This window comes from Mucor mucedo, assembly GCF_025094135.1.
Source record: "Mucor mucedo strain NRRL 3635 chromosome Unknown EV154scaffold_3, whole genome shotgun sequence".
NCBI classification, from domain to species: Eukaryota; Fungi; Mucoromycota; class Mucoromycetes; order Mucorales; family Mucoraceae; genus Mucor; species Mucor mucedo.
The window spans coordinates 474,049-489,636 of NW_026252287.1; the positions used below are offsets into that span (position 1 = coordinate 474,049).

Here is a 15,588-nt window from a genome sequence, read left to right on the forward strand (position 1 = left end):
AACTAACTTCATATTAGTCTTATTACTTTGAGCGGACTTTTCAAAAATCTAGTAGTTGAAACTAGTGGGTCCAAATGATATCACATCTTTTTTCTGAGTTACTTTAAAAGGTAACCTCACGTCCGACAAAATTATTTTTTTGTCAGTGCGGAGTAGTGACGGTTAAGCAGTTTTCCATCAAAGAAAAAAAAATAAAAAATGCAGGGTTTACCTTTTTTACATCGTTATTAATTTTTGTAAATATGGCTATTCAACCTAAGACCGCCGCATTGATTACTGCTGGTGTTGCAGTCTCAGCAGGTATTGGATACATGATCTATTTCGACCATAAGAGACGTAATGATCCTACTCTCAAGAGAAAAATTAGTAAGTACAAAAAGGGACCCCGGTTCTTTTAAGTGTGTATCACTGACAACACATACAGAGAAAGAGAAGAAGAAGGCCCAAAAGCAAGAGAAGAAGGTCGAAGAACAAGTTAAACAAACTGCGCTTCAAATCATTGAATCCGTTATGGCCGCTGCCGAAAAGGAGCCTATGCCAACCACTGCTGAAGCCAAGGAAAAGTATTTTATGGAACAAGTTGGTGCCGGTGAAAGCCTTTGCAACAGAGGTAAGTTACACTTTTTTATGGTTGGAATTGTTGATATTTATTGTGTTGTATAGGCGAGGCATTCTATAATGATGCTGTCTTACCTTTTTACTTGGCTTTGAGAGTTTATCCTGCCCCTATGGAATTGATCATGATTTACCAAAAGACTGTGCCCGAGCCCGTTTTCCAAATGATTATCAACATTATGGCACTTGATGTGAGTAAAAAGACAAAAGGAGAAAAAGTGAAGTCGCAGTGCTGATTATTTGTGTGTTCTGTAGCAACAAAAACGTCAAAACTTATTCTACGAAAAGTTCCCTCCTAAGGAAACTCATACCAGATTAGCTGAGTTACCCGCTGGTGTCAACGAAGAGGGTAGCCCTATTGTCCGCCGTTCTCTTGTTGCCGATAAGGATATTGCTGAAGGCGAAGTTATTTATTCTGAACGTCCTCTTGTATCTGCATTGTACCCTGAGTTAGAAGGATCTCATTGTAACTTCTGTTTGAAACTCCTCAATGCTGAAAACAAGGTTGAATGTCCTACTTGTGACTTGATTGCCTTCTGTAGTCAAGAATGTTTAGCAAGTGCCAATGAAGATTACCATAAATATCTTTGTTGTCATAACAAGTCTACTGAAGTCAAGGAAGCTGACGAAGCCGAGGAAAAGAACATTGCTTTAGAGTTCCACGAAACTTCCAAGGCCAAGAACACAAAGTATCCTTATATGATTGCTCGTTTCTTGTCTGCTATGGTTACCGAAGAGTTGTCTAAGCAACAATCAGAGGAAAAGATTGGTGAAACTACATTCGGTGCTTGGGATCATGTTGATAGATTTAGATATTTAGAGACCACTGCCAGTGCTGATTCTACCTCTGAAATTGCCATGTTAAAGCAAGTGCTTGGACCCAAAGTTCAAGGCATTAGCGAATTTTTGTCTGATGAGATCTATTTGATGCTCAAGGGTAAGATGCTTTTCAATGCTTATGGTATTCCTGCCGCATCAAATGACACTCTTGTTCGCGAGTCTGATGAACACGTCAGATCGACTGATAAGGATGCCAAGTACATCGGTGCTGGTCTTTACAAAATTTCTACTTATATTGGACAATCTGATGACGCTGCTAACGTTAAGTTGACTTTTGAAAACGATACTCTCACTGTTACTGCTATCAAGCCCATCAACAAGGACGATGAACTTCTTGCTTCTTATACATTACCTATCCCTAAAAAGAATTAATTCTCGTCTCTTTTTTATAATCCCTCATCTTTTATATTTTCTAAAATAAATTAAAATAGAACTTGTACAGTAAAAAACAAAGCGCCCGTATTGTTGATTGTCTACACTATTACTGCAGGACGTAATCAAGCTGTTCTTTGTTTACTTACATGGTTTTTTTTTTTCAGATATTTTAAAAAATTCCTCCCACTTAAAACAGTACAAATATCAAAACCAATTTATATATACAGGTTGCATTTGCTAAGTACAGAAGTAACCGAACTTGGTCGGTCGGATGAGTTTGATACGATTCACTCACTTAATTGTCCATGGGTACAGTTTCAATTTAGGAACAAAGACTTTAGCAAATTGCTGCAAGAGATAAAAAGAGTGATGTAGACCAATAAAATACCCAAGCCTAGGTTTTTAGTCTTAGCGATAAAAAAAAAAGTTTTGTACCTGTCATTTTGGTAATGTTTTGTAACCAGTGTCACAAATTATGTTAAACTTTAAATATGTTTGTTAGACTAATTTTATAAATAATCAAACCTGCAACCTTTTTTAAAATCTTGTTAACTTTTATATAATAATGCAAGCTATTACTTTACCAGCACCGTTAAAATGCTGTTATACTTGGATGAGGAGAACAGGATAAAACCTTAATAGGCAATAAAAAAACACGAATGAAGCCCAGCCCAAAGACAGACACAATTTGCCGGAGTGAAATAGGTGTCCGGCCCGGAGAAATAAAGAGTTGCATCTGCACTGGCAAAGCAAATTCTCTCCAGCATATTGACCAACAGCGGAAATGCAGTTAGTGAATCTTCCTCTTTTTCCACTAGTTAGGCAAGTATAACAAACCCAATATAAAAGATGATTTCAAGTAAAATAATCTTTGATGGATGGATGTATAGATACGATACAGTGAATAGATTCATCCATCATGAATAGATTGTTTAACTTGACTGAATCGATAATTTTTTGAAAAAAAAAGGAAATTCATATTAACGATTTTTTTTCTTTTAATTCCAACACTCCTTCACCAATCAACATTACTACAACTCTCAATTTTACAATGATTAGTTATGGGTCGTGTCATTCGTGCTCAAAGAAAGGGTGCCGGATCCATTTTCCGCTCCCACACCGTTGGCCGTAAGGGTGCCGCCAAGTTGAGAGTCTTCGATTTTGCTGAACGTCACGGTTATGTTCGTGGTATTGTCAAGGATATCATTCACGATCCTGGAAGAGGTGCTCCTCTTGCCAAGGTTGTCTTCCGTGACCCTTATAAGTACAAGCTCCGTACCGAAACCTTCATTGCCACCGAAGGTTTGTATACTGGTCAATTCATCTATGCCGGTAAGAAGGCTTCTTTGAACATTGGTAACGTTTTGCCCTTGGCCTCTATGCCCGAAGGTACCGTTATCTGTAACGTCGAAGAGAAGGTTGGTGATCGTGGATCCATTGCCCGTACCTCCGGTAACTACGCTACCGTTATTGGTCATGGTGATGATGGTAAGACCCGTATCCGTCTTCCCTCTGGTTCCAAGAAGGTCATTCCCTCTACCTCTCGTGCCGTTATTGGTATCATTGCTGGTGGTGGTCGTATCGATAAGCCCCTCTTGAAGGCTGGTCGTGCTTTCCACAAGTACAGAGTTAAGCGTAACTCTTGGCCCAAGACTCGTGGTGTTGCTATGAACCCCGTTGACCATCCCCATGGTGGTGGTAACCATCAACATATTGGTAAGGCTTCCACTATGGCTCGTGACTCTCCTGCTGGTCAAAAGGTTGGTTTGATTGCTGCTCGTCGTACTGGTCTCCTCCGTGGTACCAAGAAGATCAAGGATGCTTAAATCTCTTTGTACTATCTCCACAAAAAATAAAATTTACACTTGTTGCAACTTTTTATCTCAAATTAAAATAATTAACTAGCTTTTTAATATACTTTTTTTATTGTTATTCATGTATCTTTTATGCAATCTTAAAGTGTGAGCATCTTTCCGAAACGAAGACCTGCAACAGCCAATCCAACAATCTTTACAGTTTCGAAACCAATATAAGCACGATGTGATTTGGAGAAAGTAGGATCGTCAATAGCACGTGGTTGCTTTGCCTTTTTGTTCAAAGTAGGCAACAAGTAAGCAGCTTGGACAGCTGTTACTGCTGCAGGAATCAATACAGCTTTACACAAATAGCCATCGACAAAACCGTTGTTATCAATGATTCGCTTGCGCCATTCAAAGAACAAGTCTAAACTGAGAACACCAACAGCGATCTTTTTTAAGCAAGTTAATATCAAGATCCCCCGCACAGATAAATAAAAAAAAATACTTACCTCAATCTTGTTTAACCAATTGAAACGGTCTCTACTAACGTCTGACTTTTGCTGATCAGTCAGCTGAGGAGATTGTATAAAGAGAGGGGTTTCCAAAAAGCTTAAATTTAAGTTGGTTGCGAACCAATATGTATTGACAATAGCCAAATACAAAGTCAAGTCTCTAAGAGTAGATCTCTGCCAAAACTTTTTGTGTAAGATCACTTCAATAGCGACGGTAGGTACAAGTACTTTGACAGCAGCCAAAGGGTCTTCCAAGAAACGAGCACAGCAGTTTGAAAAACAAGTATTGGGCATTATATGAGAAAAACGATAACAAAAAACCTAAGGTAAAAGAAAAGATGTATGGAAAAGGTAATAAATACAATTGAGTAAATACCCCGTACATAACGGAAATATCTATCTCTGTTTGTTTCACTGACAAATTCCCGACAGATGCTTTAGATCTGCTAAAAAGAAACCCCCGGACTCATTTCATAGAAGTGACAACATCAATCAGCCATACACAGATGCTTTCTATTTTAAAAGTATAGATCAGTATTAGGATTATGTCAGTGTTGTTTGCAAAATAGTATTACATTCACATCAGTATAACCTTAAACTTGGCAGGCGCTGAATATATGTGCTTAGCTGATTAGTTGGAGAAGTACTTATTGCAACAGATATTTACCAGTACAAATGGTGGTTTTTTATTGTAATTGATATCAAGCGGTCCTGATTTTAAATGTCGAAGTACTGGACGAATAAATGTAATATTTTCTGTCGTACTTCTTTAAACAAAAATCGAAATAACTTTCTCTACAACATTATTGTAAATAATATAAACCGTTCTAGTGTTATTCATGCTATTATTTGTAAACAACACTTGTATGTTCCTGCGCCAAAATTATAGTGGTCTTATTCTTCGTTATCATGTAGCATAATCAAGAATGGGTCATTCTATCAACACCCAGCCTTTTCCATACTATGTTTGTTGTTGTATCAGTGGTTTTACAAAAAAAAAAAGCTTCAGTAAATCTCTAAATATCCAAAGTATTACACGTGTATATTTATACATGTTTACATAGTAGCAAGGAATCTCTACGTGTTGAGAAGACTTAAAATTTCAATGATCCACTTGACATACAATCACGGTTAATTATCTCGGGTTTACATAAAGTTGAACGATCCCTATTTCTTTATCAGTAACATAGAAGTATTAACGAGTAGCTGAATTTAGTATTGCGAGAAATCATTTTTTACGAGTACATTTTGTGACACATAGATTGACACGCCGCCGTTTAGCTTGGAAGGGAGAAGGAGCACAGGCAATTGTGCCTTTTTTTTTTAATAGTTGTTTTCGCAAAGTTCCACATGGTATTTCGTAAACTTGCCGAAAAGGCTAAAGCCTTCGACGCGTTCCCAAAAGTTGAAGATGATAACCAACAACGAAGTGAAAAGGGTGGCATCTTGACAGTTATAGTTGCAATTTGCTTATTCATGTTGACCATGAGCGAGTTCACCGAGTAAGTCGATTCTGTTTTATCTTATATGATGGGACTTACTTACACTCTATTGCAGCTATCGCAAATACCACACCAACTACAAATTCTTGGTGGATCATACAATCGATAACAAAATGCAAATAAATATCGATGTTACAGTAGCAATGCCATGTCCTTGTAAGTCGTCTATTATAGAAAGAGCTTCGAGATTGTTATAATAATTTCTTATATTTTTTTAGCATTGATGATTCATGTGGTTGATGCGACTGGACAGCGCAACAGACTCACTCAAGACCTTAAGCTTATTCCTGTTAGTGACACAAATGGTATTTGACTTTATATTTCTTTTACTGATTTATCATAGGCTCAATTCTCTGCTGGTACTGCAACCAAGTACAAGTAAGTCGCAACCATCCCAAACAATGACAGCTATCGATTGACACATTTTTTTTATAGACAAATTGAAGACCCCAAATATATTCACGAAATGATCCAAGCTGCCAGTGGTAAACCTTACGATCATGGTATTGCTAGTAAGTACGTTTTATATGGAAAGGGGCCGGATGATCTAACATTGTTATAGATGATATGGGTTCATGTAGAATTTATGGTTCTCTCAAAGTGAACAAGGTGGCTTCAAACCTTCATATTACATCTGACGGGCACGGATATGGTAATAAATCAAAATATCATTTGTAAAATTGGGGAGTGGTTTTTAATTAACTTTTGTAGCAAGCGTTGCCCACACAAGTCACGACAGTAGGTTAAAGGTGGATGCTTTAATTCTCAGGAAACTTATTTTTATTTATAGTTATGAATTTTACTCATCGTATTGATGAATTTTCATTTGGTAATTTCTATCCTGCTTTAGTCAATCCTTTAGATAACAGTATTGAGATTGCCCAAACAAGTAAGTTAGGGTTAAGAAAGGGGAAGGGGTAAATCCTAGATGTATGCGAGGGCACTAATTTGAACATAATCTTTAGATTTCGAAATCTTCCAATACACCATCTCCGTTGTAAGGGAACAAAAAGTCAATAAAAATTCATACTAACTGAAAATAATGTAGGTACCAACTTCATTGATCGATCGCTGGGGTAATTTTTTGGATACCAATCAGTACGCTGTTACCGATTCACACAAGGCCTTTAAAGAAGGCCAAACGATTCCGGGAATCTTTTTTAGATATGAAATTGAGCCTATTTCTGTTCAAATTACAGAATCTCGATCTCAATCATTCATGCATTTCTTGGTTAGATTATGCGGTATTTTGGGTGGATCTGTTGTTACTGCAGGTGCATTCTATAGATTATTCAATTTTGTTTGGACTGGTGGTAGAGAAGACCCTAAACTTTACACACCTACCCACAATATGATGAAAGGAGTATAGTAATAATAAAAATTACATCATCGAGGATGGTTGTACACACATCGAGATTAAAATGCAACGATTTGCATCCTGGCTTTTTTATTATTTTTCTTAAATTGTATATATTATATGACAAAGTTATACAGAAGGTGCAATTAAAACAGCATTTACTAGATCCATCGATTTGCCTTTTTGACGGATTCGGATTCTTTTTCATACAAGTTTATCAAATCAACCAGCCGATTAGCAAAATTGGACACTAAAACTGGATCTTCTCGATGAATGATGAATAGCAACTTGTATAATGATTTACTGTCCGATACAATCCTAACTTTACAAAGGAAACACGCTTTGCTGTTGTGCTGTCGTTGCTGATCTACAACAAATGAGCTTTTGTCGATTTCCCCAGACCACAAAATTTTTCCATCTGGAAACATGCATCCGTTCAATTTTCCCTGAAAATGCTGGGGTTTTTTTGGTTAGACTTTCATTGAATCCCCACATGTGTAAGAAAAGAAAGGACTTACATCGGATAATATATAATGCAACTTCCCTGCAGCAATAAATTCAGACTTTGCCATGCATTGTATTGCAAATTCTTGTCGGGTGATCTTTGGAGATTTCTTTTTTGGTTTTTTAAAAAACCCGTTTTTGAATATATTACATGTATGTTGTATATACTTTTTAACTTGTGTAAATTTGGATTCATAGGATACTACTTCTTGCCCAGACAGTGACATGAGTTGATTTTTTAGTCTATGATGTTCTAATTGGGGTCTATACTTTTGTGATAGCGGTGATAGGAGGGTTTCATGTGTCGTAGGGGTCCTTTTGGGACTAACCTTTTGGGGGGAGTAGATCTTTGCTGGGTATAACATAATCTGATCCATCAATGCAGATGTTGTATTATTTTGTGTAGGTTTTCTATTTGGTTGTATTTGGGGTTTGGGTATTTCAGAAGATGCGTAGCGCGTATATTTAATAAAAGATGTCCTTTTGGAAGGCACATCGTTTATTTGTATCTGAAGTCTCATACTGTCATCACATGCCGTAATAAGATTACTACATGGTGACTCTGGTGATGGCAAAAATGTTTCGGTATCACAAATACTATCTTTAGAGTTTTTTCCAATGGAATCTGTCGATCTTTCCATCGTCCTATTTAGTCGCTGTTGCAAAAGCTGATAGGTGAGCTTCTGGAGGTTTGGGCTAATATAATAGGATTAGGGTATTTGTGAAGCATTACACGAAGGCTAATAAAAAAATGGCATACTTTTTTTCCATTAGAAAGGAAACAATTTGATCATTCGTCAGGTCCCGCCACAGTACTTTTAAAGTTTTTTGAGTAGGACCATGAAGATCAGCTGAGCGTAATATCAGTGGGTGTTTAAGCTGATCATCATGCCAAGGATTCGATTGTATGGAGAGTGAGTGGATGGATACCATTGTAGTGGCTGTTGTTGTAGCTGACAAGGAAGAAACGATCCATGGATGCGATAAGATATCATTAAACTAAATATATATTAGCAAGTTCTTTATCAGTAACAAATATTTATGTATACGATACACATAACATACATACACTTATGCGTTGATTTGGGTCAATCACTAATATTCTATAAATAAGATCTTTTGCTGAGGAGGACACCCAGTCTGGAATCTTTTTGAAACGTCCCGTTTTTATTTTTGCTAGTAATTTTCCAACGTGATTGTCATCAAATGGTAGTTTTCCGGTTAACAAGGTATATAAAATGATGCCAGCAGACCATACATCTGCAGAAGGGCCATAATATGGAATTCCCTAATAAAGTATACTTGTCAATATTCTAATAAAGATGATTATTATGTATATTTGTTGCTTATTACTCTTATAATCTCTGGAGAGACATAATGAGGGGAACTATATTGGACATGTAAGTATGTAATTGTGATATCATTTAAATAATACAAAATTTACCCACAGCTCGTTTTTAATAATGCATTAGAAGATTGCATCGTTGCCATACCAAAATCTGCTATTTTGATATTTCTTGCTTCTTTATCCATTAGAATGTTTTCAGGTTTTAAATCTCGATGACTATTATTATTTTTTTTGATAACAAAGAATTGTTTAAAAGAACTAAAATATTATTTTAAAGTTAAATGTAAATAAATAGACATACCATATGTTTCTAGCATGACACCATGATAAAGCACTTGCTATTTGTACAAATATATTTTTTGCTTCGTTTTCAGATAGTTTTCCTTTTTCGTTAAGGTAATAAAATAATTCACCACCTGGTATATATTCTGTGACGAAATAAACGTTATGTTCATCCTGTAGTACTTGATGTAAATCAATCAGATTTGGATGATGTAATAATTGTAATACCGCTAATTCTCGTTCCACTGCTTGTGTCGTTTTCATGGAAGAATTGAGTTGACTTCGTGGAATGATCTTGATGGCTACCTTTTGCCCACTTTTATGATGTATACCAAGTTTAACACGACCTGTACAAATTATTTTATTAATTTATCAATTTTATCATAATGAAATTTCGATTTCATACCTGATGATCCATGACCTATTGTAGATGAAATGAAAAAGTCTCCAATTTGCTTCATTTATAAGCAATTATTTATTTGTTTTGAAAAAGAATGAAAAGGAAGAAAGAAAAGAGAAAAAATTAAAAAAAAAAAAAGGTGTAGAAATGTGTATCACTTAAAGGATGATCACCAACTGCCTTCACCTATTAAGTCACATGTCCTAATTATTTCAAAATCACCACGAATCATCTCATTGTTCTTTCAAATACATTATTCTGTCTCTAACCCCTTCCAAGTAGGAGTTCATTGATTTTTATACGTTTTTAATTTTAAACAATACTATGATCAATACAGGAGTTAATCCTTCTTTCTTAGTGGTTTCTTCTTTCTTGATTTGATGGCTGAATCGCCTAATTTACGCTTTTTAAATGTCACTGCTTGCTTTTCATCGTCTCCTTCAATTGGTATATCCAATTCCTTTTCTTTAATTTTAAAGCTATGTAAATCTTCCTCATCCTCATCGTCGTCTTGGAACTGTGCTGCCTGATCATGTGTAGCACTCTCTTTATTATCCTTATGTATCTCGTTGCTTGTTTCTATTGCCACGGGTTTCGGTACAGCTACTGTTTCCCACTCACCTACTTTAGCAATCTGTGTATTGACCGCCCACTCTTCACGTCCTTCCGCTGCTTTTGCCTGCTGCTGTTCAGCCTTTGCCTGTTCACGCAGCTCCTCTATAGTGGGTACTGTAGGATCCACATGATAATCATAGCTTTTTTTGATTGGGGTAGATTTGGGCACATAGCTTTGGCCCATTGATTTCATTGCTGCCTATTATCTTTGTTTAATTTGCAGTCCTTTCTATTCTCTCTTTAACGCAAACTTACTCTTTCGATACGTTCAAGTTCTTGCTGTACATTTGCCTTGTCTTCAATATCCTGTCTTCCTTTTTGGTAAACGCCGCGTAAAAATCTTTCGACTTCGTCCTTGTGGGATCTACCATTTTCATGAAGTGCAATGGACTAATGTGTAAATGTTTTAGTAATGACTCTTGTCTGTTTATAAGATCAGACAACTCACGGGCTTGTTATTAGCAACATACTTTTTACAGTATTTACACCAATGGCGCTGTTGAGAAACCCAGTAGTCAGACCTAGTATTTTTTTTGTCAGCTCAAAGTTTGAATGTTACATGATTAGACTTACATTAAGTATGAATTAAAAAAAAAAAAAAAAAAAGGACTGGGGATTTTTTGCAAGCCAATTGGGGAAAGCATGAATTCACTTTCAGCTCATTTGTTTCTTTGGGTTGTACGCGTCATAATCCAGGGCGTCTCACAAAAACAAACACAAAGGTTAGGCTAAAAAAAGATACAACATCACTGCAGGGATAGACATTAAAGTGGTACGTTTTCAATGTGCATGCTGAACCAAAGCGTTGGATTTTTTTTTTTTTGGACTGTGAACTCGGCGTAGCCGGCAGTGCACGAGTAAGAAAAAAAAAAAAAAAAAAAAACTCGGGCAATATCTATAAAATGGAAATGCAACATTCAAACTGGCTATATATAGAGTGATTGGCAGCGATCACAACAAAGAAGGTTAAGCCAAAGAAGGAATGTTTCACGTTTCCACTTTGACATGAATATGTAAAAAAAAAAAACAAGAAAAAGAAGAGTTTATTACAAGAAGAAGTGAGTATATTGTCTACTTTCAACATGAACTTCCATATCAGTTAATTTATATTCATTCAATTCTTGCTTGATTTTCATTGCCATAATATGAGTTAATTTTTGACAAGTGGAGTTAGTATCACAGCGACGATCGTAATCAGCGGGCGCAAAAGTTTCATGAACTTGAATGGTACTGCAAAATTGAATTCTTCTTGTTTCGATACCAAGTGTACTCGTTGAAGAAGAAGCGGGTTTTAATTTGGGAGAGCCATGTAATCCTAAGCCGTAGTGGAAACCTACAAGCGTCGATGGTTTTTTATTATTGATGTAGTCTTCATCAATTGTCTTGACTTTAGAAGAAGAGGATGTAGAAGGCGTTGGCGATGGTAATCCTGTTTCTGGTAAATGAATAAAATTTCTTTGCTGTTGAGGAGGGGGTAATCTACTAAATGAAGAACGTGATGATATGACCGAATTGGGTGAATCAGGAGTGACACTGTTACTACTACTACTGTTATTTGAAGCAGAACGAACTATTATACACATATACTAATTTAGTCTCTGCATATTATTTATCATCATGATGCAATGTTTACCTTTCAATCCACCTTTTTTTACATCGACTCGCAATTCAGGTCTTTTTTTATTTTCTTCTTTTACAAGTTGACGTAAATCACCAGAGGAATGACGTCTCGTATTGCTTTCCTTAGTCATCTTTTTTGCTGCAGCTGGTGCTGACACTGGTGCCTGTGCTTGTGCCTGCACTGGTGGTGATGGTGTATTGACACTAGCAGTCTCACCCTTTTGGAACAGACTTGAAAGAGAAGCAATAGATCGACGTCTAAACGATAATTGTTTTGGTGCGGATTCGGTAACGGTAGAAGAAAGCGATGTAATAGAGCCGTTTCTTTCATTCAGAGTACCAAGATTACTTGTAGGAGGTTGGTTCTTTAAGTTGTTCATACTGAATACTTTGCGAAGTTTTTTTGTTAATGATAATTTGGTATTCATTGACATGTCTGATTGAATAGACATGGCAGACGTAGTGGAGGCTATGGAGGGTCTTCTTTCACTATTTAAAGTGATTACACTGCGCCGTCTACCATCAATGGATGATGCTTGTGATGATGGAGATGGTGGTGGAGGTTTTCTGGTTCGGTTATTATTGATGATTGGTGTGGATGTGGATTTTTGTACTTGGATTTGGGAGCTTGAACTTGAGGTGTTACTCGAAACTCTTGTACGTGGTCGATTCAGCTTCTTTTGTTGTTGATAATACTGAGCTGCATTATTATACTGCCCTTGTGCTTGTTGTTGTTGTTGTTGTTGTTGTTGTTGTTGAGGCTACACATAATAAACACGTTTTTTTAGTTTAGTATAAATTGGGAGGTGAAATAATATAAAATTTACTGCTATTAACCAATTAAATATATAAAAAAAAGTGCATAAAATGTTTAAAAATAACCTCATAACCAAAAATAGTATTGTTGTACGACTATGGTTGAATAAGGCGCGAAAAATGGCGGAGTGGGGGATGGGAGAAGAAGAGGGGCATTTAATAAAAAAGGGAGTGGTTTATTTTACCTGGTGATGTTGATCAAATCTTAGCGAGCTAGATAAATAGGTTGCTAACGCAACATCTTCATCGTCGGTTGGTTGTTGCTGTAATAAGACTGGGTTGTGTTGAATTGTAGTGGCCATAGTGATTAAAGTTTTTTTTTTTTTGAGTTTTTTTTTGTGGGATGTATTATAAGAAAAAGATAGAAAAAGGATTTACAAAAGGAAAGTAGGAATTAGGAAAGAGAAAGAGAAGAATAAAAGGTTGTTTGTTATTGGTGATTTATATGTGCGTATGTATTTACAAAAGATTGTAGCAGGTATATTATTCCTTTCGCATCAAGAGATAAAAAAGAAAAGAAAAAAAAAAAAAAAAGGAAAAAAGAAGGGAAGGGCCAAATAAAAAAAAAAGTAATAAATATAATCATTTTCTTTAGGGTTGTACAAACTATACTCCGCTTGAAACCAATAAATTACTCTATTTATTAACAATTGTTAACAAACATTATGATTTAGGAAGTGACAATACAAGACCACATTTCATCTACCGCCTTGTTTAGTGAGGAATGCATCTCGGCACCTTTACTTGACCTTATTACTGACATATATAAAAAAGGGCCTCATGTTAGATACTGATTAAAAAATGGTTGGCTCGCGTTCATTTATAAAAGCGCGTTTTTACGTACATATACATAATCGAATGAGGTGTGACACACAGACTAGGAAAAAATAAATCACATGTTTTTATTTCATGGTAAGAAAGAAAATTTGCATATTAAAATAATATTTGAAGGGCAAAGAACCCCAAAAAGGGAGAGGGGAGAAAATTAGAATAATCTGTAATTTTATTGCACCCACGTGGTTTTTTCGCTTTTGGATGTATTTATACTTTTTTCTGCAAATTTGGATATTTTGTATATTTTAAAAAACATGAGCTGAATGTGACAGAAAATAAATAATTATTTAATGATCAAAATCCCTTCCATCTTTTTTATTAGGCCAGTATCACATTAATTATTTCTTTTGCACTGTCTGTGTAACTCTAGCGCATTGAGAATAATTAACATTGATTAATTTTACTAACCTACGTATCATAAGTCTCATAATATATATATATATAAAACACTCCTATCAAATAAGGAGCGTACACTCTTAGACCCGTTTCATTCTATAGTCACCTTCTCAGTTCCGAACACTATAAATACACCAATTTGCCTGGCGTGATGTCAGAATCTATGGACAGAACAATCAAAACATAAAGGGTTCTTTATTAAAATTACTTTATACATTTCGAGTCTCCAATTAAAAGAAGATTCTATCAAACAAGCAATTATCAAATATCGCGCCCTTTTTTTTTATTTCATTTTATAGTTTATTGCAATTACTCAAGACTCATAGTAGTCATCACCAATTGATCTTACCACGACAGATGCATGTACTCCAGACTGTTCATTTAAGGCTGTATTACGAATGAAGCATACAAATAGATAAGAAGTGATACTATTTTACTGACTCCTTTGTCTAAATCTCGTTTACATTCTGTTAACAGAGAGGAACGAAATACCTGGGGATATTTAAAATAGAGAGCAGCATTGATATATATCTGACAGCCTTGCTTTTTTTGGAAATAGATTTTAAAAATACGACACTGAGATTCTATTATGCTGATTCCTCAAACACGATCTTGGATCCTACCTCTTTTAAGTGTTCTTACAACCAACCATTATTAATCATATGTATAAAAGCATGATGTCTCTATACATGCATTTACAGGTTCCTCAGATGGTGTAGCCCTTATCTACATAATCGTCTTTTTATATTAATATTGATCGGTGTGTGCTAATTTCTTGTAAAAAGTGGGTCTAAACGAAACGTTAAATCTAGTGTCGTGCCAATTCAACGCCTTAATTTCATTATTTAATTATTCAAGTCTCAGCTTGCAGTGGGTTCCTAATACACTCGGGAAACACCTTTTAGTGAGATGATTAGCATAAGTTTGTATAAAATTGACAGATTTAATATCCAAGCCATGCTGAGTTAAAAGATATAAGTTGAGCGTTCTTTTAAATGTTCAGTTTTCGTATATCAAGTGTATTGTCTTCTTTTACTCAATTAAACCATGTTTGTGTTTTATTTTTATAGCTATTGTATCTTTTTTTTTTCGAAAGAGTACTACATACTCAAAGTCAGACTGACTAAAAAGTGACAATGATCGTCTCATGATATTACTTCTTCTGATTCCAAAAGATGCACGATGATGAAGCCATTGAGAGAGAAAAAAAACTTGTGATCTTTTTGCTTGCAGTTTTAGCTTTTTATTTCATCTAGATATTTTGTAATGGTGATATCAAAAGTCATCATGCAGCATATCTTTTTTTTTTTCATATATAAAAAGTAAAGGGGCCATACAACTGAAGAAGATATCTAAATTTTATGAGGTAAAAAAAAAAAATTTGTGAGCGCAAATTATGTATTGCCATATATGCTTGTGCAGATAACAAACATGCTGGCTGACCCGACATGAACTGTATTAAGAATTATTAGGCATATTGTAGATTTTAATAAGATTTATAATCGACGACGGAGGGCCAAACTTATTGTTTCGAAATAGAACACGTGTATCCAGTCTCTTTTAAACAAGGGGATTTCTTTTTTCTTATTTGCGTATATTTATCGTACGGTATATTGTAGATTTACAATGGCGTGTCTTTCTTTTAGGACGCCACATTGTGACAAACGTCAATGGGGGAGACAGATGACAGCACAAGAGAGAATAAATAAATAAAAACGAGGTAGAAAGTCATAATTGAATGATAACCAGCAAACCGGTATTGCACGATTTTTC

The 15,588-nt window shown here is 35.5% G+C and overlaps 7 protein-coding genes across 7 annotated transcripts; 3 read left to right on the forward strand and 4 right to left on the reverse strand.

Moving 5' to 3' along the window:
- Positions 1–219: 219 nt before the first annotated feature.
- EV154DRAFT_491188 (uncharacterized protein) lies at positions 220–1,990 on the forward strand. The gene is made up of 4 exons (XM_051599516.1): positions 220–366; positions 425–610; positions 664–806; positions 871–1,990. The coding sequence occupies exons 1-4, from the start codon at positions 243–245 to the stop codon at positions 1,825–1,827; spliced, it is 1,410 nt and encodes a 469-aa protein (XP_051463323.1). The 5' UTR covers positions 220–242; the 3' UTR covers positions 1,828–1,990.
- A 642-nt stretch (positions 1,991–2,632) lies between these two features.
- Positions 2,633–3,747, forward strand: EV154DRAFT_491189 (60S ribosomal protein L2). Its single transcript, XM_051599517.1, has 2 exons — positions 2,633–2,652; positions 2,890–3,747. The coding sequence occupies exon 2, from the start codon at positions 2,892–2,894 to the stop codon at positions 3,654–3,656; it is 765 nt and encodes a 254-aa protein (XP_051463324.1). The 5' UTR covers positions 2,633–2,652; positions 2,890–2,891; the 3' UTR covers positions 3,657–3,747.
- A 17-nt stretch (positions 3,748–3,764) lies between these two features.
- EV154DRAFT_547155 (uncharacterized protein) lies at positions 3,765–4,573 on the reverse strand. The gene is made up of 2 exons (XM_051604736.1): positions 4,139–4,573; positions 3,765–4,078 (listed from the first exon to the last, which is right to left on the reverse strand). Exons 1-2 carry the CDS (start codon positions 4,433–4,435, stop codon positions 3,785–3,787), a joined length of 591 nt encoding a protein of 196 aa, XP_051463325.1. The 5' UTR covers positions 4,436–4,573; the 3' UTR covers positions 3,765–3,784.
- An 896-nt stretch (positions 4,574–5,469) lies between these two features.
- On the forward strand, positions 5,470–6,801 carry EV154DRAFT_491195 (endoplasmic reticulum-golgi intermediate compartment-domain-containing protein). The gene is made up of 9 exons (XM_051599518.1): positions 5,470–5,643; positions 5,699–5,799; positions 5,862–5,932; positions 5,987–6,021; positions 6,079–6,155; positions 6,206–6,295; positions 6,355–6,381; positions 6,434–6,532; positions 6,609–6,801. The coding sequence occupies exons 1-9, from the start codon at positions 5,492–5,494 to the stop codon at positions 6,674–6,676; spliced, it is 720 nt and encodes a 239-aa protein (XP_051463326.1). The 5' UTR covers positions 5,470–5,491; the 3' UTR covers positions 6,677–6,801.
- Positions 6,802–7,161: 360 nt separating this feature from the next.
- On the reverse strand, positions 7,162–9,595 carry EV154DRAFT_476138 (kinase-like domain-containing protein; the record flags this gene model as incomplete). The annotated part of the gene is made up of 9 exons (XM_051598013.1): positions 7,162–7,455; positions 7,519–7,614; positions 7,834–8,200; positions 8,265–8,503; positions 8,574–8,792; positions 8,858–8,891; positions 8,949–9,110; positions 9,154–9,481; positions 9,541–9,595. The coding sequence occupies 9 exons, from the start codon at positions 9,593–9,595 to the stop codon at positions 7,162–7,164; spliced, it is 1,794 nt and encodes a 597-aa protein (XP_051463327.1).
- EV154DRAFT_491202 (uncharacterized protein) lies at positions 9,580–10,708 on the reverse strand. Its single transcript, XM_051599519.1, has 3 exons — positions 10,598–10,708; positions 10,405–10,539; positions 9,580–10,348 (listed from the first exon to the last, which is right to left on the reverse strand). The coding sequence occupies exon 3, from the start codon at positions 10,340–10,342 to the stop codon at positions 9,875–9,877; it is 468 nt and encodes a 155-aa protein (XP_051463328.1). The 5' UTR covers positions 10,343–10,348; positions 10,405–10,539; positions 10,598–10,708; the 3' UTR covers positions 9,580–9,874.
- Positions 10,709–11,159: 451 nt separating this feature from the next.
- EV154DRAFT_491219 (uncharacterized protein) lies at positions 11,160–13,117 on the reverse strand. The gene is made up of 3 exons (XM_051599520.1): positions 12,771–13,117; positions 11,783–12,530; positions 11,160–11,719 (listed from the first exon to the last, which is right to left on the reverse strand). The coding sequence occupies exons 1-3, from the start codon at positions 12,885–12,887 to the stop codon at positions 11,196–11,198; spliced, it is 1,389 nt and encodes a 462-aa protein (XP_051463329.1). The 5' UTR covers positions 12,888–13,117; the 3' UTR covers positions 11,160–11,195.
- Positions 13,118–15,588: the final 2,471 nt, after the last annotated feature.